Raw genomic sequence first — 20508 nt, 5'->3', positions numbered from 1 at the left:
AAATCAGCTGGGTGTGGTGGCACGCGCCTGTAATCCCAGCTACTGGGGAGGCTGAGGCAGGAGAATCGCTTGAACCTGGGAGGCAGAGATGGCAGTGAACTGAGATTGCGCCATTGCACTCCAGCTTGGGCGACAGAGCAAGATCCATCTCAGAAAAAAAAAAAAAAATCAATGAGATCACTATAGAGCCTCCTGACCTCCTGAATGGTTTTAAAAACTTTGCTCAAAAATAAGTGACACTTCTTAGAAAGTGGGGAAATGGAAAAAGATTAAGTGTACTCAGTAGGACTGGATATCTGATAGTACACTTTCCTCCAGGACTCCAAATGGAGTGGTCAAATGAAGGTTTAACACTGATCTCCAGGTAGGAGACCTGTGATCTTGTCCTATTTCTGCCACTGATCCCCTCTGACCTTGTGGTGACTCAGGCTGGTGGGCAGGAATTTCTTCATCTGTAAAATGAGAAAAATCTTTCTCCTCCTCTTCTCAGGGATATGGTGGAGGGAGATAAAAAGAGTCATATATATGAAAGGGATAATTTGGAGTTGGAGTAGGACCTAGTGCTTCCACTACGAATCATGATAGGGCCTGAATGTCAGGAGCTGATGAAGGCCAGAGGATATATTACTTCAATCCACTTCAGTGTAAATATGAGAGGCCAAAGGGGAGTAGTGCTGGTGATGGTGGAAAAGGCAGACTTGGCACTGGTAGGCAAAGAGGTCCATGTGAAAGGTAAGAGAGGCATCTCAGGAGAAGTGCCATGTTAGAAAACGGCATACTGTAATCCCCAACAAGTAGCTCTCCTTCTAGAAAACTGATGAAGAGGTAACAGAGGTTTGGAATGAGAGAATTTGGTTCAAATATTCGTTCTGTCAATTCCTTTGAGTCCTTGGGAAAGTTTCTTCCTTTAGAAAGGAAGAAAGCCTCCGTTTCTTCCTTTCTAAAATGGAAACCTACCACTAGCATTCGGTATCCATCTATGGCTGGATGGATAGATAATGGGATAACATAATTAAAACACCTGGCATACGATGGGCACTAACATAATATTTCCTTTTCTCCACCGTCTTTACCTCTTTTCCTTCAGCTCCCCTAAACCTTTTCAGGTCCAGCTTTTTTGAATGGCAAGTTTGAGAGGGCTCCTAGCTGGCAGGTGCCTCTAACAGGCCCTGCTCTAACCTAATTAGGGATGCACAGGAAAGGATCTTGGAAGGTGCAGAGGCTGGAAGACAGCCTGGTTTATGGAGAAATTTAACTACAGCTGTGGTTAGGTGGTTGACTTGGCTTTGGCTTGCTTTTAAATATGAACCCTTATGCACATATTCGAAAAATAATGTCTGCTTGTTTACTTTCTTTCTTAAAGGCTGAAACTGTTACACACATAAACCACAATCTGAATCATCTCATCCTGTTTCTGCAACCAAGGAAGTCATCATTCATTGTGACATCATGTTCAGGGACCAGGCAAATAGAGGTGAGGTCACAACATAGGAAAGTTGCTTGGTGTATAATTAGTGTGGGGAGCACAGCGGGGTGGATTACAATGCACAGACAAATTCTAATCCATAGCCTGTAATTTAAGGGTTGGGTCAATCATAATTTGGGTGCAAGCACACCTACTTCCTTTTTTAATAAGGGAGAATTTAGCTCTTGTTACCCACAAGAGTTCTCAAAGTAGAAAATAATAAACCATGTTCTTGAAGCCAGTACTGAATTATCAAAGCTGAAGGAAGGGAAGCTAAAGAAAGATTAGGCAACTTGGGGTACAAATGGGTTCAAAATCCTCTCCGTCAGTATGCCAAGTCTCTGGATACCAGTGACTTATTTGCCCTGGGGTGAGAGAAAACTCCATTTTCCATCAAGCTAGAGAAGCAACCTTCGTTTTTCCGCCATGGATAAGGCCACTTATTAGGAGGACAACAAGAAGGTAAGACTACTCCTGTCACTAGTGACTAAACATGGCTCAGTAAGTTAACACACCTCTTCTGCCCATTTCAGCAGCCCATGTTTGGATTTTTAGGCCCTACTGGATTCCAAACAGTCACCATGGGAAGAGTGGGGTGATTCCAGGGCTGGAAGAGACAAGAAGAAGGGACAAGAATGCCTTCAGGGCTAGGCCATCTTAGCTCTAGCGTATCAGTGCTCTGGATCAGGCTTTCTGGACAGAAAGCAGCATTATTACCTTTCGGCGAACAGTGCATCGGTGACACATCCACTCTCCAGGAGGCAACATTTCTTCACTCAGTGGAGGGTTACTGTGGGGAACAGACAAGGGCAAGACTAAATAACTAGCCCTTTGAGGCAGTAGGAAAAGCCTAGCTAGGTTTGCATGTTCCTAAACTCCTATTGTGGCCAGTCCTGCAGGACTGCTAGGGTTGTCTCCTCCTTCAAAATGCCTAAGTCAGCATCACTCATAATAACCTAAGGAGTGAGCATCCCTTCCCACACCTTAGAGAGAGAAGCCAAATCCAGAGCTATTAACACTGGGTTTGTAGGGAAAGGTATAATAAAATAACTGAGAGGTCCTCCACACAGTTTTCTTAAAGCCTGTTAGTGTAGAGCCAAGCTTTTCTAACTGCTGTTCAAAGCCCTGTCACATGGTCCCATTCCATCTTCCCAGACCCCTTCAGGTGCTCTTCCCACTATTCAAATGGAAGACTTCCTATTTCTTCCTCTAGAATACCCTTCCTTTAGAAAGCTATGCCTGTCAAAACTCTATTCATCCTTTCATACCTGCCTGAATCAGCTGTGATGGATTAAAAGACAGCTGCAAATTATTTGCTCTGCCTCCCATCCACAGGTAGTCCCTTTCCCTCCTTTTGAATTGTGCTTATGACTTGCTTTGACCACAGAATGCAGCAGAGGTGACAATGTTGCAACTTCCAAAGCCGGGCCTTAAGAGATCTGCAGATTCTATTTTTTAAAAAGTATGCTTGGAAAGTTCCATCTCAGAGCCCTGTTGTCATGCTGTGAGAGAAGACATGGAGGAGACAAGGTATTCCAATCAATAGTTTTGGGCTGGGCACGGTGGCTCACACCTGGAATCCCAGCACTTTGGGAGGCCGAGGCTGGTGGATCACTTGAGGTCAGGAGTTCAAGACCAGCCTGGCCAACATGGCGAAACCCCATCTCTACTAAAAATATAAAAATTAGCCAAGTATGGTGGCACATGCCTGTAATCCCAGCTATTTGGGAGGCTGAGGCAGAAGAATTGCTTGAACTTGGGAGGTGGAGGTTGCAGTGAACCAAGATCACACCACTACACTCTAGCCTGGGCAACAGAGCGAAACTCCATCTTGAGAAAACAAAAAACAAAAAACCAGCTTCAGCTGAACTCCAAGCCAACACGCAGCAGCAACTACTGCTATGTGAGTGAGTCATCTTAGACATACCAGTTCAGTGAAGCCTCCAAATGATTGCAGTCCCAGCCAACATCATGTTAAACAGAAAAACCACCCAGCAGAGCCCAGGCAATCCTCAGAACTGTGAGAGATAATAACGAGTTTCTGTACCAGGCCACTGAGTTTTGGCGTAGTTTGTTATGCAACAATAGATAACCAAACAGCTTTTCCACGAGTTCATATTACTCCTATACCTTGGACCTCTTGCTGCATGGGTTAGTTCTCTTTTGGCACTTCTCATGCTTTGCCCATTTCGGCAGTTCTCTTATTTATTTTATTAGAGGGACTAGGACAATGATTGGATCTCTTCCCTCCTTGTATTTTTATAATATAGAGGTTGTGCACACAGCGGATCACCTGAGATTGGAAGTTCAAGACCAGCCTGGCTAACATGGGGAAACCCCATCTCTATTACAAATACAAAAATTAGCTGGGCGTGGTGGTGGGCACCTGTAATCCCAGCTACTTGGGAGGCTGAGGCAGGAGAATCCTTTGAACTTGGAAGGCAGAAGTTGCAGTGAGCAGAGATTATGTCATTGCACTCCAGCCTGTGTGACGAAACTCCATCTCAAAACAAACAAACAAACAAACACACACAAAAAACAGGCCAGGCATGGTGGCTCACACCTGTAATCTCAGTACTTTGGGAGGCCGAGGCAGGCAGAACATGAGGTCAGGAGTTTGAGAACAGCCTGGCCAACATGGTTAAACCCTGTCTCTACTAATAATACAAAAATTAGCCAGGTGTGGTGGCGGGCGCCTGTAGTCTCAGCTACGCAGGAGGCTGAGGCAGGAGAATCGCTTGAACCTGGGAAGTGGAGGTTGCAGTGAGCCGAGATAGTGCCACTGCACTCCAGCCTGGGTGACAGAGTGAGAATCCGTCTCAAAAACAAAAAAACAAAAAACAAAACAAACCACATTTATGCTTAAGAAATTCCTACCTTTGAGTTCTTGGCTAAGTCACCTACTTGGAATGGTATGCAGGAAATTTTTCTTCAAATAATGGGGGAAATGGTAAAAAAAAAAAAAAAAAAAAAAATTGAGTATTTTTTTTTGAGAGGTGTTTTGCTCTCGTTGCCCAGGCTGGAGTGCAATGGTGCGATCTCGGCTCACCGCAACCTCCGCCTCCCAAGTTCAAGCAATTCTCCTGCCTCAGCCTCCCGAGTAGCTAGGATTACAGGCATGCGCCACCATGCCTGGCAAATTTTTTTAGTATTTTTAGTAGAGACGGGGTTTCTCCATGTTGGTCAGACTGGTCTCGAACTCCTGACCTCAGGTGATACGCCAACTTCAGCCTCCCAAAGTGCTGGGATTACAGGCGTGAGCCACCGCGCCCAGCCAAACTTGAGTATCTCAGAGCTTAAAGCTATGCTGTTTTACCAATTCCACATAAAATAGCACTTCACTTGGCAAATTTTCTTAGCTCCCTGTTTCCCCAGAGCCCTAAGCGTACATGTCAGATACCCACCAAGGCTTCACAGCTCATTACTTCCATTCCTCCCTGTTTCCTTAGTGAAATCTCAGGAGGATGCTTACCAGGAATCAGGAAACTGGAAAAACAATGGCCTGCTGGAACAGATCTCCAAGCCCTACAGGACCACAGGTGAATGTCACCTGTAAGCCTCCGCTCATTCTCGCCAATGTAATTCTGCAAAAGGCCACATCTAAACTACTGAAATGCATCAAGTAATTTTCAAAGGCCTACAGACTCTGCTATGCTTCAGTAGCTGTCCTATCAAAATTTACCCTGAAGGGTGTCACTTCTGATTCTGTTTCTCATCATTTCTGTTCATCTGCCCCCTGGCTTTGTACCAAGATATCCTACATCAAACATTTAAAACATTTAAAGTAGAGAAGATAAGATCCCTGTGGCCAGAACCCTCTTCTTTCTCCAGCTCAATCAGTTGGCCAGCTCCCTACACAGACCATACTGTTTCTCATCTGTGTCTCTGCTCACTCCAGGGCTGCTACCCACAACTATGCCACTCTTCCCTAACTACTTCACCTGGTAAACTCTTTATCTTTTGAGACTCAAGTCAGGTATTCTTTCCAGGAAGCTTTCTCTGAAAGTCTCTGGTTCCCCAGAGCACTTCTGCACCACACTGTATTCAAACCATTACGTGTCTGAATCCCCTTCTCCATGCCTCATTTGCCTTTGTACCTCCACACCCTGTACAATGCCTGGCATGTAGCAGGTACTCAATAAAGCTTTAAAGAACTGGGGAACACTAAGGAATGGGCTTCTAGGAAGTGAGTGTAATCCTTCAAAGCTATGAGGCAAGGTAATGCAACGGGGCAGGCAACTGTTTTGTAGGTTAAATCACACATGAAATTACTTACGTTTTCTAAGTTACTACACAATGAGACGGAACAGGAGTCCAAGTCCATACTGGCAAGCCTGTACTTATTAAACCATCCCACCTCTACTCATTTTAATCTTCTTTAAACAATTTGATTTTTAATCTCGTTTATTTTAACACAGGGTAAAATGCTTAAAACTTGTATTAAGAGGCTCTCAGAAGTAGCATCTTGCTGGTTTCTAAAGGATCACTTTTAGAGTTACCAAGTTTAAGAACACACTTCTGGCCGGGTGCAGTAGCTCATGCCTGTAATACCAGCACTTTGTGAGGCCGAGGTGGGTGGACTGCTTGAGTCCAGGAGTTCAAGACCAGCCTGGGCAACATTGTGAAACCCCACCTCTACTAAAAATACAAAAAATTAGCCAAGTGAGGTGGCATGAGCCTATAGCCCCAGCTACTTGTGGGGCTGAGGTGGGAGGATCACCTGAGCCTGGGAGGTAGAGCTGTGATCATGCCACTGCACTCCAGTTTGGGCAACAGAGTGAGACCCTGTCTCAAAAATAACAACAACAAAAAACAAACAAAGAAAACCACACATTTCTCAGAATTCTAGATAATGACCATAGGCTCCTTCTGTTAAGCCTGCCCTAAAGTATGGATAGGGGCTATGAATTTAGGGAGTAGTCCAGGGAAACCCAAGCATTGTCTCCCAGATGAAGATAAAACATTTAAAAGACTGAGGCCATCATTCCTTTTTTTTTTTTTTGAGATGGAGTCTTGCTCAGTTGCCCAGGCTGCAGTGCAGTGGCGCGATCTTGGCTCACTGCAACCTCTGCCTCTGGGGTTCAAGCGATTCCCTTGCCTCAGCCTCCCGAGTAGCTGGGATTACAGGTTGCCCGCCATCACCCTTGGCTAATTTTTATATTTTTAGTAGAGATGGGGTTTCACCATATTGGCCAGACTGGTCTTGACCTCCTAACCTCAAGTGATCCACCCACCTTGGCCTCCCAAAGTACTGGGATTACAGGTGTGAGCCACTGCACCTGGCTGAGGCCATCACTTCTTAAGATCTGCTTTTTTAAAATTTGTTTTGAGATGTAGTCTCACTGTATCACCCATGCTGGAGTTCAGTGGCGTGATCTCGGCTCACTGCAACCTCTGCCTCCTGGGTTCAAGCGATTCTCCTGCCTCAGCCTCCCGAGTAGCTGGGATTACAGGTGCCCGACACCATGTCCAGCTAATTTTTTTTTTTTTTTTTAGAGATGGGGTTTCACCATGTTGGCCAGGCTGGTCTCGAACTCCTGACCTCAAGTAATCTGCCTACCTTGGCCTCCCAAAGTACTGGGATTACAGGTGTGAGCCACTGTGCCTGGCCAAGATTTGCTGCTTTCTTAGGGACAGAACATGCATCTTGAAATAACAAATTTGAAAAGATGGTATCTTGGGAGAAGGCAGTAATATCTAAGATTAGATGGATAGGAAAGAAAGGTCTTAGAAAATGATCATCATAGGCATAGCTGGAACACAAGAAATCACCCATCATAAAGCTTTCTCATGACCATGTTTCCTCTCTGCTTCAAGCAATTAATTCCTTTCCAGCTATTTAGAAGGCAGCTTTTCAATTCAAACTTCTATCTTTTTTTTGAGGCAGGGTCTCACTCTGTCGCCCAGGCTGGAGTGCAGTGGGGCAATCTTGGCTCACAGAAGCCCTGACCCCCTAAGCTCAAGCAGTCCTCCCACCTCAGCCTCCTGAGTAGCTGGGACCACAGGCGCATACCACTATGCTGGGCTAAGTTTTGTATTTTTTGTAGAAAATAGGGTTTCACTATGTTGCCGAAGGCTGGGTCTTAAACTCCTGGGCTCAAATAGTCCACTTGCCTCTGCCTTCCAAAGTGCTGGGATTACACGTGTGAGGCCACCATGCCTGGCTCAATGCAAATTTTTTAGAGGAAAGGGATTCATGAAACGGTTCCAGGAAAGACACTGTCATTGGGGTAAGCTCAGGAACCAATTCTGAAAGGGGCTGTTTTGCTCCATATCAGAAATACTGCTGACAGGGAAAGGATTGCAGGGAGAAAAGAGATTCTGCAGACTCACGGTACTCATGTATTTATTCTGAGGACTCCCCACCTCAAAACTCCTTCCACAGCTGGGTGTGGTGGCTCACGCTGTAATCCCAGCACTTTGGGAGGCCAAGGTGGGTGGGTCACTTTAGGTCAGGAATTCGAGACCAGCCTGGCCAACATGGCAAAACCCTGTCTCTACTAAAAATACAAAAATTGGCTGGGTGTAGTGGTGCGCACCTGTAGTCCCAGCTACTAGGGAAGCTGAGGCAAGAGAATTGCTTGAACCCAGGAGGTGGAGGTTGCAGTGAGCCGAGACCGCATCACTGCACTCTAGCCTCGGTGACAGAACGAGATTCTTCCTAAAAACAAAAACAAAAACCCCTCCTTCCTTGGAAGAATGGTATTCCCATAAGCCTAGTGTGCAACTCTGAAAACAATTACATGCACACCAGAGTCTTTAAATCATGATATGCCTGTCAAGAAAAAAAGGCTCTGCCCTCGCTCCCTCTCATCCTCATATATCAATGAACACAGGGTGCTGGAGGCCATCCTTTATAAGAAAAAATCATTAAAAGTTAAAAGTCACGTAACACTGAGATTACCAGAGTTTCAGCTGCTCAGCAGGGCAAACACTATAATGAGCCAATGCTGCTTTTGTAAAGACATCAATGTGTTTCTTAAACTAAAGCCTAGAAATAGCATAGTGATAATTTCATTGACATCTAGGTATTACAGTTCACAAAGTATTTTAACAGATGTTCTTATTTGATCTTCACTACCACACTGAGATAATTCTTATTCCCATCATACAGGTGAGGAAACTGACTTATCTAAAGCCACTAAGTAGCAGAATTGGAACCCACATCAAAGTTTCCTGGCCTTTGAAATCTTGAGCCTAAGCTATTTTTGTTGTTGTTGTTGTTTTTGGTTCACTCTCAGGATATGCTTCAGAGCCCAAGTTGTTTTTTAAGAACCTTTAGAAGTTTTCTTATTTCTGGGGTACACAGTGAAATATCCATCAGGGTACCCTCCTTAGCCTCAAGGCTGAGCATTTCCTTCTACATCAGTCAATATTTATTGAGTACCCATGACTTTCTTATCCATGTACTACGTCCCACACTGAAAAATGAACACAAAGCAAACAAATTATCATCTACCCCATCAAAAAAGTAGCCTAGGCCAGGCTGTAGCTCATACCTGTAATCCCAGCACTTTGGGAGGCTAAGGTGGGAGGAGTGCTTGACCCCAGGAGTTAGAGGCCAGGCTGGGCAACATGGTGAGACCCCGTTTCTACAAAAATACAAAAATGAGCTAGATGTGGTGGCATGCGTCTGTAGTCCCAGCTACTTGGGAGGCTGAGGCAGGAGGATCACTTGAGTCCAGGAGGGCAAAACTGAAGTGAGCCATGTCCACACCACTGTACCCCAACCTGTGCTTCAGAGCAAGACCCTGCCTCAAAAAAAAAAGTAGCCTTGGGGAGAGAGGATCAAAGTCATCCATCCACTCAAACATTATTGGATGTTTATTTTAGGCTAGACAATGTGCGAAGTGCTGGTATTTCAGACATGGTTCTTGATTTTAGGGATCATGGGCTGGAGACAAGGTGAAAAGGACATGCAGTAATGAGAACATACATAATCAACTACAAACTGATTCTTACCATGAAGACCCACATAAAACTCAATTGCTTATGGAGGCCAGAATCAACTACAAACTGATTCTTACCATAAAGACCCACATAAAACTCAATTGCTTATGGATGCCAGAATCAACGAAGAGCCCCAAAGTTTGGACATTTGGTACCTGAAGGTGACATGGGATTTTTTCCTACTCTTTTCATAATTCAGAGCTATTTAACAAATGGTAATTCAGCCAGTGAGCCTTTAAAGACAGTGAAGTTAAGGATCATGAGGAGTTCAGGAGGAAGCCATAGTTTCAGAAGCAGGTGTATTTCTGCATTTTGATAAAATATCTGATAAAAGGAAGGTTCTAGAAGTGGGGACATTTCTCCAGAAAATGAATGTTTAAGTCTGTCTAGAGCACAACAGTGTTTGAACCTTTCTTTTCTTTCTTTCTTTTCTATTTTTTTTTTTTTTTTGAGATGGAGTCTTGCTCTGTTGCCCAGGCTGGAGTGCAATGGTGCGATCTCTGCTCACTGCAACCTCCGCCTCCCGAGTTCAAGCAATTCTCCTCTGGAGTAGCTGGGATTACAGGCACCCGCCACCACGCCCAGCTACTTTTTGTATTTTTAGTAGAGACGGGGTTTCACTATCTTGGTCAGGCTGGTCTCGAACTCCTGACCTAAGGTGATCTACCCGCCTATGCCTTCCAAAGTGCTGAGATTACAGGCGTGAGCCACAGCGCCCAGCATGTTTGAACCTTTCGATTCCTTCTGAGAATTATCTGAGTACTTGGGATGGTGAGCTCTGGAATAGTTATCTTCTGTACCTGAACTGGCTTGTCCTGGAAAACTGGTAGCTTTTTAGCCAATAGGCCAAGGACCTCTACTTTATTTTCTGGCTTCAAAAGAGCATAGCCTGCATTGCTATGAGACAGGCATTCTTTTCCATAGGCAGAGATGACAGTGCCCTATGAAGACAGACCTCTTGCAGAGTATCTTCCCATTTTCACTGCTGTTGGTATGTTTCCTCCCAGATCATTTGTTAAAAGGCCCTGGCCTACAATTCCTGGCCAGAAAGCGACCATTCACTGCTTTTACAACTCACTATTTTATTTATTTTATTTTTTTATTTTGAGATGGAGCCTCACTCTGTCGCCCAGGCTGGAATGCAGTGGTGTGATCTCAGCTCATTGTAGCCTCTGCCTCCTGGGTTCAAGAGATTGTTGTGCCTCAGCCTCCTGAGTAGCTGGGATTACAGGCATGCGCCACCACACTGGGCTAATTTTTGTATTTTTAGTAGAGATGGGGTTTCACCATGTTGGCCAGGCTGGTCTTGAACTCCTGACCTCAAGTGATCCGCCCTCCTCAGCCTCCCAAAGTGTTGGAATTACAGGTGTGAGCCACCACTCCTGGCCCCAGCTCACTATTTTAACCACTACCCGATCTTAAGACATGCTGTTAGTTATAAAGCTGTTCATAAAGCCCTAAATCTTCAGAGACTGTACATTCAATTGGAAGATATGTTTCTCAGTTTGGTGTGGCTCTCTGTGAGGCCTAGAGGGCCTACAAAGTGTTAAGAGTAATATTTACATACAAACCAATTCCTAAAGCCAACCTCTTCAGCATGACTCCAACATACCTAGACTCCCATAAACAAATCCAAATGGCCCATCTCTACTGCTGAGGAGGGTATCTACATCAGTCTGTTTCTGGAGTCATCAAGGAGAAAACCACAAACACACATCCCTCAGCTAACTGTAATGCCTATACTGACAGACCTCTGTTTCAAAGATTCAAATCAAAGCCCAGAGCCAGATGATCCCAACTCTCAGCCCCAGGTTAAAGTCGAGTTTTAATTTAGAATGCCTTGCATTCACTAATAAGGCTGCAAGCTCAACACTGCAAGTGGAAGATGTTGGTAGTTGTCATGGTTCTTGGCTCTCTAATTAAGAGGATCTATTTCAAGTCATATACCAGTGTGGTTGATCTGAGTCTAACCTCACTCATCTCCCTCGCCTATTAATATATGTGAACCTGCACAACATTAACATTTACTTCAGATTTAGTCGCTACCAGTGGGACCTGTTGCTCCACAGCACCATGTTAATTATCCATCCAGCACAAGCAGTTTCTCAGTCTGGAATTGGAGGGGAGAGGGGGGATGGGGGAATAAGAGAACAAAGGGAAGAGGCGAGAGGTAGAGGGAGAGAAAGCAAGTAGATGAAAAATATTTAAGAAAAAGCTGTTAAAACTCCATTTTCTCTTTCTGGATTAACAAAGTAATTCTATTTAATACAAATACTTAACAGGAACACTATGTAAATAGCATATCCATATACAATACACCAACAGCCTACTAAGCGGGTTCTCTTCCAAAAGAGGTCAGTCACATGAACTGGTAGGGTCCTTCTTGTCAGAAACCGTAATTCTTCAGGAATCAGAAGCTCTCTAGCCATCTATGGCAGTTTCAGTTGAAAGAAAACATCAGCTGGACTAAGAAAGAGTTCACTGCCCCTATCATCGTCTGTATGCCTCCCCACCCTTTTTTGGTGGGGGAAGAGGTGTTCAGCAAGCAAACAACAGGACTGAGCAGTTTTGATTTTTAATTTCACAGTTCACGGGGCTCATCCATCCATCTGAGGACCACTACCAGATAAAAATCCTGCAATTATATTTAGTCTCATTGTGGAAGACAAACTGCAAAACATAATACATGCTCAGAACAAGCCTGTGCTCCCTCAGACTGGCCCTGCGGCCCTCATCCAGCTCAGAAAATGTGTTGGTACTAGCCAAAATGGGGAGTGAAGGTGATCACTGAAAGGACCACAATCATGTCTCAGCCTCTTAGCAGCCATCTTGCTCTGTAAAGGGACCCACGAGCACAGAGAACCAGGCTTTTATAAATGAAAACAAACTTATGTCCTGGAAAAGCTAAGTGGTGCTGGGTAAAGTTTAATTTAAATTTTAATTTAAATGAAAAGTTGCATTAATACACCCAAATTTTAAAGTGTATGCCTTGAGGGAACAACATTTAATGAAATGTAAATGTCAGCAGAAATAGCTAGCTTCCTCTGGACGCTTGTGTGGGCATCAGCTTTTCTCTTCAAGTATGGCCTGTCTTTTGCAGGAAGATAGCTATATTGAAGGATATTAAAGAGATGGAAGGAGAAAATTCATAGGGTCCCTCAACCTTAATCCCTTATCCTCCTCCATCCTGGCTACTGACTCAAACACCACTAATGCCACAAAGTACATAAAAAGGTACAAGGACTGCTGGTTTTCCCATGCAAAGCCTCAGTGAGAGTGTTAACAAGGAAACAAATGAAGTGCCAGAACATTACAAATGCCTCATTGAGAAACTTAGCTAGTTGCGTCACTTCCACAGGCAAACAATCCTTTTAAACTGGCTGACTGTGCCCCCAAATTTTATCACCTTCTATGCAGAGCACAGTAAAGGACACCTGGATACGAGTGTTACTAGTTAGTACAGGGAAAAAAGGAAGCAGGGAGGGTAGAGCACTGACAGTTATACCAATTGTTTGCCTCTGCTAACTTTTCTACAAGCTGAGCCTCAGTCTCAAGGGCCTGATCTATCACTAGCCTGGTTTGGCTATTCTTGCAATTCTGGCTTCTCTACAAAGAAAGATGGGCTGCGGTGCAAACACTTTAAAAAGGGGCTTCATTAATTCACCTCATGATAGATGCTAGAGCCCACCTGATTTGGAAAAGGGACAAAATTCTGGCCTCAATAGTAATTTTCTAACACTCTTGGGAACATTCCATTGGAAGGAAGAACCAACAACTGCCAACTCTGTATTCTGGAAGAGTCTCAGAGGTATGGGAAACTGGGTACTATTCTATTGCCAAATTTTAGCAGACTATCAAGAAAAAGGAAATAGCCAGGTGATACACTTCTTGCAGACACAGCTCAGGAATGTGGGCCAGTTTACAGTTTATATATATTGGACCTAAAATTCTATAAAGGCTCAGAAAACAAAAAATACTAACAATGTATTTAAAACCCAACAAAATCAAGAGAGCAGGTTCCCTTTCCTTTCCTTTCCTTTCGTTTCCTTTCCTTTCCTTTCTTTCCTTTCTTGTCTCTCTCTCTCTTTCTTTTTTGAGATGGAGTCTCACTCTGTCATCCAGGTTGGAGTGCAGTGGCATGATCTCAGCTCACTGCAACCTCCGCCTCCCGGTTCAACTGATTCTCCTGCCTCAGCCTCCTGAGCGGCTGGGATTACAGGCAGGCGCCACCATACCCGGCTAATTTTTGTATTTTTAGTAGAGATGAGGTTTCACCATGTTGGTCAGGCTGGTCTTGAACTCCTGACCTCGTGATCCGTCCACCTCAGCCTCCCAAAGTGCTAGGATTACAGGTGTGAGCCACTGCACCCGGCCTGAGAGCAGGTTTCTACTTAAGACCCAGCTGTTTTTTCCTAAGGAGGGACTTTGGTTTAATTTACCCTCCCCTGACAGGGTCTATAGAAACAGCAAAAAGGGAGAATAATATTATTTGGGCCATGCCAGCATAGGGATTATACCCCACTACTTTAAAACCCTTACCCTTTCCCATCCCCCAATTCTACTCATAAACATCAAAGCTCCCCACCCTACAGGACTGAAGTAATCTCCTGGGCATGCTGTCAAACTGTGCTGTCATGGTTTGATGCCGCAGCTAAGTGCTGACTTGGGCTTCCACAGCCTTCCAGTTATACCCACCAGTGACCTATTTATGAGTTGAACATACCTCTCCAGAGCCATGATTTTCCCCTTTGGTCCACTTTTCTTTCAGATGGTCCCTAACCAAAGAATGATCACCCTAAATGTCTGCATGTGTACACACAAATGGTGAGCTCTGAGGAAAGCCCTCAAAGAAAGGCAGCAAGCACATAAACCTTGGACATGCGTTATTTGCTATAAGAAAAAAATGGAGATACTTCTCTTAACATACAGCTTACTTCAACACCAACAAACTGTAGCCCGCAGTCAAGATGCCTGATATCACAGAATTAGGCATTTCCTTTGGTATGACAGTTTGCTAAGTTAAAATGGCTAAGTGTCACCCATGCCAGGCAAAACCACAAGGACCACAAAGGAGGGATACAGCAAAACAAAAATGACAAAGCAAAACAATGTTTATTAAAAAGCCAAAATTACTGACAACTTTCCCTACATTTTAGATGATGCTTTTGCAAAAAATGGCAAATAAGATCAAGGAAAGTTAAATATGGCCAACCTATGTATATAGAACTATGACAAGTTACAGGTTTAGACACATTTAATGAGATTAATGGAGTATAATTTTCACAATTATAATGTATTCTGACCAGTAATTGATGACTGCTAATTGAAAAAGTTCACTGTAGAGTTTTCCTCTAAAGCTGAGAATCAGCAGAACTATGATGGTTTAGTGAACGTGGGAATTAACAAGCACTCGGCTCATCACAGGAGCCTAGGGGTGGTGGAAAGAAAAGCAAGAGTAGGTCATCATTGCCTCATTTCATAATGCAGAGGCTTCTTTAAACTCACTTGAAGCTCTGTGCATTTCATTAGTTTCTCTGCTCTGTTCTCTGCACAAATGCAGACAGGAGAAAAATAATATTCAACATCCCTTTGAGGACCATAGCTGAGTAAAAAAGGTGCTTGTGCTGCCACAAACAGGGGTCCACCTGGAACTCAAGCTTGCTAGTAATTCTGAGAGGTTCCCCTATCCCTGCCTGGCTTGGAGGTAAAGTGATGTCTTTGGGCTACCGTTAAATTCAAACCCTGCAGAGAGTCCTCTTTTGCTTACTCAAGCTTATTTCAAAAAGAGCCTCACGCAGAGAGCCCAGATCAGTGGGAAAGACTGACGCTACATTCAGGCATGGAGTTTCTCCCTGCCCTGCTGTTACTCTATATGTCTTTTGTCCTGTCAAGGCTGAGAAACATTTCTTGGGAGATATCCTGTAAAATTTGTCAGAAAACGGGAGAGGCAAAAATTAAACAACAGAGTCACTAACTTAAAAGAAAGCAAATGTAATTAGGGGAAAAGAAATTTTCACCTTGTGTTTGTGTTAACAAAGGTATCATCCACTTGGAATAACCCAGGTATCATTTTTGTTCCCCAACTACTGTTTACCTTTGCATGTCTCTCATCTGTAATACCACTAGGAATTACACGGCAGTGAGAAGAGGAAATGGGTCAGCCTCCGGCTTTCAAGTAGTTTAGTGAGCATTTATGTAGTACGATTATAGCAAAAGGGGAAGTAGGCAGCAGAGCAAAAGGGACTCACTCTTTGAGTGAGCAAGTCAAGTTTTTCATTACTTTGAAAATTGCATCGACCTGCAACATGCACTTGTAATTTACTTATTGTGAATTCCACAACAGCTCTATGTAGTAGTCAAGTTCCTTCTTGCTGATGGGTCAACTCATGGATTCCTCCGTTTATTAGTGTCTATTGTATGCCTCAGCTTTTGCCTCACACAAAATGTGCTAAAACCTCATCTTTGTTCTTATTTGCTGAGACTTAGATTTAGGAATAACCTTAGGCTTAAAGGATAAGGATTTTGATATCTGGAAATGGCAGGCAGAAAAAGGAGTCACATTCTCATTCTTCTTAACTGCTCTCAAGTCCTGGGAAAAGCAGTCAGCTAGTGACCTGTGCATGCGTCCTGGGCATGGTGACAAATGTGCAATACCAAAGTGCCTTTCTGAAATTTGGTCTAGGACTTGCACTGAATACAATGTCCTCCTCTTTCAGGAAACTGGCAGGGGGACAGCTGTGCTCCTGTCCTGTGTTCTCTTGGGAGGCAAGCATTATGCAGAGGTTCTCTTCTAAGTGTCACTCATTGAATGGCAATGCAGCTGGCCATGTTGTACTCCCTGGGGTCTCTAAGTCAAAGGAGGAGCCCAGTGGAGGGCGGAAAACACTTTTTTTTTTCCCTGTTCTGGTGACTTAAAACGCTGGCACCTTAAAAGTTGAATGCATTTCCAGGAGCTTGTGCTGCATTAATATATAAGGGCTACCATAAACTCAAACGGTATCTTTTATCAGGGTGGCCTACTTAACTGTATACCCAAGGAATTGTCTCTGTGTTGGGGTTGGGACAAGAAAGTTGAGAGATGGATTTCAGTATGTTTACCCTTTATCAAAAGCCCAGAGTATTAATCTATTTTCTATTACTCTTCACTTGTGGGAGAAAAGATGCACCCATTTCTGTTCAAGAAGCAGGACATCTGCATTTTTAGGTAGCAAAAATCCTCTTGGGAGGATCAAAGCAGACAGTTTCTTTTTATGAGCCATATAAAACTGTCCAGTAAATATTCTCTGCACTCTCTTTATTTACTGTTATCTGGGCTTATATAAAGATACAAACAAACAGGTGAGTTTGCTGCAATATACAAACAACTTTTTGTTCTTGTTAACTGGGCTTAAAAGACAGCACATTTTAATTGACCTGAAGTTATTTCCACCACAACCAATAAAACTGAGACAATTAAAATCTTTTTTTTTTTTTTTTTTGCTAGAGTGCAATGGCGTGATCTTGGCTCACTGCAACCTCCACCTCCCGGGTTCAAGCGATTCTCCTGCCTCAGCCTCCCAAGTACTTGGGACTCCCAAGTAGCGTGCATCACCACGCCCGGCTAATTTTGTATTTTTAGTAGAGATGGGGTTTCACCATGTTGGTCAGGCTGGTCTCGAACTCCTGACCTCAAGTGATCCACCTGCCTCGGCTCCCCAAAGTGCTGGGATTACAGGTGTGAGCCACTGCCCTCAGCCAACATCTTCTTTCTTAAACTAGGGTCCTCCAAGTATGAGAACTGCTCAAACACAGAAATTTTCTGTTGTGGCTACTGGGTGACAGGTGAGCATCCTATCTAAAGGCAGATGGTGGATTTTTTGTACTTCCTCTAAGGCAACAATACATCTTTAGACTTCTTTGCTAGGAAGGGACATCCAGAAAAGTTGAACAACATACCAAATCACAACGTAAGGTTCTCTTCACTGGGATGTACCATCCTAAGTGGAGCTCACAGAAGAAACTCTTCATTTACTGACATTACAGAGGTAATATAGGCATAGATATTAAAGTGTGCTTGAATCAACCATCTTTTGCTAGGTTAAGACTAAAAAATAAAAAATAGAGGCTGAGGCCGGAGGATCAGTTGAGGCCAGGACAGGAGTTTGAGAACAGCCTGGGTAACACAGTGAGATCCTCTCTCTACAAAAAAAGGAAAAAATTAGCTGGGTGTAGTGGCGAATGCCTGTAGTCCCAGTTACTCAGGAGGCTGAGGTGGGAGGATTGCTTGAGACTAGGAGTTCGAGGTTACTGTGAGTTATGACTGTGCCACTGCCCTCCAGTCTGGGAGACACAGCAAGACTCTGCCTCTAAAAATAAATAAATAGGCTGGGTGCGGTGGCTCACACCTGTAATCCCAGCACTTTGCGAGGCCGAAGCGGGCAGATCACGAGGTCAGGAGTTTGAGACCAGCCTGACCAACATGGTGAAACCCCGTCTCTACAAAAAATACAAAAATTAGCCGGTTGTGGTGGCAGGCGCCTGAATCCCAGCTACTTGGGAGGCTGAGGCAGGAGAACTGCTTGAACCTGGGAGGTGAAGGTTGCAGTGAGCTGAGATCACACCACTGTACTCCAGCCTCGGCGACAGAGGGAGACTGTCCCAAAAAAATAATAAGTAAAATAAATAAATAAATAAAGATGGGGGAAGTGTAAAGACAACCCACAAAATGAAAGAATACTTGCAAATCATATATGCGACAAGGAACTTATATTTACAACATATAAAGAACTCTCATAACTCCAAAAACCAAATAACGCAATTAACAATGGACAAAAATCTGAATAGAGATCTCCAAGTAAATATACAAATGGCCAATAACCACATGAAAAAAAGTTTAACATCACTAGCCTTCGGGGAAATCTGATTCAAAACCACAATGTGATACCACTTCACACTCACTAGGATGGCTTTAATCAAGAAGGCAGAAAATAACAAGTGTTGTCAAGGAAGTGGAGAAATTAGAACCCTCTTACACTACTGGTGGGAAAGTAAAACAATGCAGCTTCTTTGGAAAACAGGCAGTTCCTCCAAAGGTTAAGAGTTACCATAAGACCCAGCAATTCTGCCTCTAGGTGTACATCCAAGAGAAATGAAAACTTGCACATAAAAACTTGCACCCTGGCTGGCGTGGTGGCTCACACCTGTAATCCCAGCACTTTGGGAGGCTGAGGTGGGCGGATCACTTGAGGTCAAGAGTATGAGACCAGTCTGACCAACATGGTGAAACCCCGTTTCTACTAAAATTACAAAAATTAGTTGGGCATGGTGGCGGACATCTGTAAGCCCAGCTACCCGGGAGGCTGAGGCAGAAGAATTGCTTGAACCTGGGAGGTGGAAGCTGCAGTGAGCCGAGATCACTCCACTTCACTTCAGCCTGGGCAACGAAGCTAGACTCTGTCTCAACAAACAAACAAACAAAACCAAAACCAACAACAAAGAAAACTGGCACCCAAATGTTCACAACATTATTTACAACACCAAAAAGTAGAAACTACCCAAGTGTCTATCAACTAGTGAACCAATAAATAAAATGTACATCCATACAATGGAATATTGTTTAGCCATTAAAAAGCAACGTAAGAATTGATAAATGCTACAACCAGGATGAACCTTGGAAAGATTCACTGAGCTCCTCTGAGTAATTTTAGTTATCACTTGTACTTTCACTCAGGTTAGCAAAAACCAGTGTTTTATTCAACACATTAATAGTGACTAGTTGAATTCCTTTTAAATTAAGATTAGACAATTTATTGAACATTACTGATTTAGCTTTCAAAAATACTCCTGGAGGCACACTTGACCAAGAACTTACAACAGACCAACATGAATCCCATCTCCAGGTTCAAATGAAAGCAGTACCTAAATATTCCTTTGAACCTTTATATCTATTAAAAATACACAAGTCATTTACAAAGGCCAAAACTGTCCTAATATATTATTAGTGGAGCTATATGTAAAGGAACAGCAGCAGATTGATGAAATTATAACTGCATCCTACCTTTTATTGAGTATGGTAATTAATTTTGGGACAGGCCTTAAGTGAAAAATTTCCCATAACAGCACTACTAAGTACTTGCCTTACTTTACACAAAAACTGTAATATTTCAAGAGTATAACCTCCTTTTCCACTTTAAATATTTCTGACACTTGCGCTCATTTCATAAGAATTAGCCCGAGCCCTACATTAAGAAGCATGCATCTGAACCTGAGTTAAAATTGAACATTACCGTATCTTCCATATTTAGGTGGACCATTAAGACAACATGACACGTAAGGCAGGAGAATCACTTGAACCTGGAAGGCGGAGATTGCAGTGAACTGAGATCACACCAATGCACTCTAGCCTGGGCAACAGAGTGAGACTCTGTCTCAAAAAAGAAAAAAAACAAAGACAATACGACATACCTAGATTCTAATTCAACACAGAAAATGCAAAACAAACAAATAAATAAAATAAACATAAAAGCAAATTAGGTTTGTTTACTGTAGAATCATTTTACTACTGATGGGGCCGGGTGAGGGGAAGGAATCTAGACGTTGTCACCTCCAGTTCGTCAGTGCTAGGCTTTTAAGCACTTACAATGTCGAAAACAACATACTGACAAGATAATGTTAAAATTAATATATGTTAATCTATCACTTGCCTGATACTATTCTAATGAGGAGCTAAACACAACAAAATCAGAAAAACCACCTCCTTAAAAGTTCAAACAGGTTGGGCATGGCAGCTCACTCCTGTAATCTCAACACTTTGGGAGGCCAAGGCGAGAGGACTGCTTGACCTGCCTGGGCAGCATAGTGAGACCCTGTTTCTACAAAAAAATTTAAAAAATTAGCCCAGCATGGTGGAACATTCCTGTGGTCCCACTACTTGGGAGGCTTAGATGGGAGGATCACTTGAGCCCAGAGTTTGAGGCTGCAGGGAGCTAGGATCAAGCCTTGGAGACCCTGTATCCAAAAACAAACAACCCCACTTCAAACATCAAACATTTTCTGCAAGGCAGTTTTCTATTCTATGTGTGAAACCTTTGTTACGACTCACTGAAAATATGCAA

At 43.4% G+C, this 20508-nt stretch overlaps 1 protein-coding gene and 1 long non-coding RNA gene across 4 annotated transcripts in view; one reads left to right on the top strand and one right to left on the bottom strand.

Annotated features, from left to right (window-relative positions):
• PHF12 (PHD finger protein 12) overlaps positions 1-20508 on the bottom strand; it is a 46007-nt gene that overhangs the window by 19210 nt on the left and 6289 nt on the right. For 2 of the 3 annotated variants that reach the window (XM_030799316.1, XM_003277063.2), the window contains exon 3: positions 2183-2255. In XM_030799316.1, coding sequence (XP_030655176.1) covers positions 2183-2255 — 73 coding nt within the window. Of the gene's footprint in view, positions 1-2182; positions 2256-19680; positions 19743-20508 lie in introns of those variants that run through there. The other variant, XM_030799317.1, reaches the window with a different exon arrangement.
• On the top strand, positions 162-19918 carry LOC105739091. Its single transcript, XR_001114959.2, has 2 exons — positions 162-1927; positions 19699-19918. It is a non-coding gene; the product is annotated as an uncharacterized LOC105739091 (long non-coding RNA).

The sequence above is a fragment of the Nomascus leucogenys genome, chromosome 19 (genome assembly GCF_006542625.1).
Source record: "Nomascus leucogenys isolate Asia chromosome 19, Asia_NLE_v1, whole genome shotgun sequence".
In the NCBI taxonomy this organism is placed as follows: Eukaryota; Metazoa; Chordata; class Mammalia; order Primates; family Hylobatidae; genus Nomascus; species Nomascus leucogenys.
This window is presented reverse-complemented; position numbering and strand designations above follow the sequence as displayed.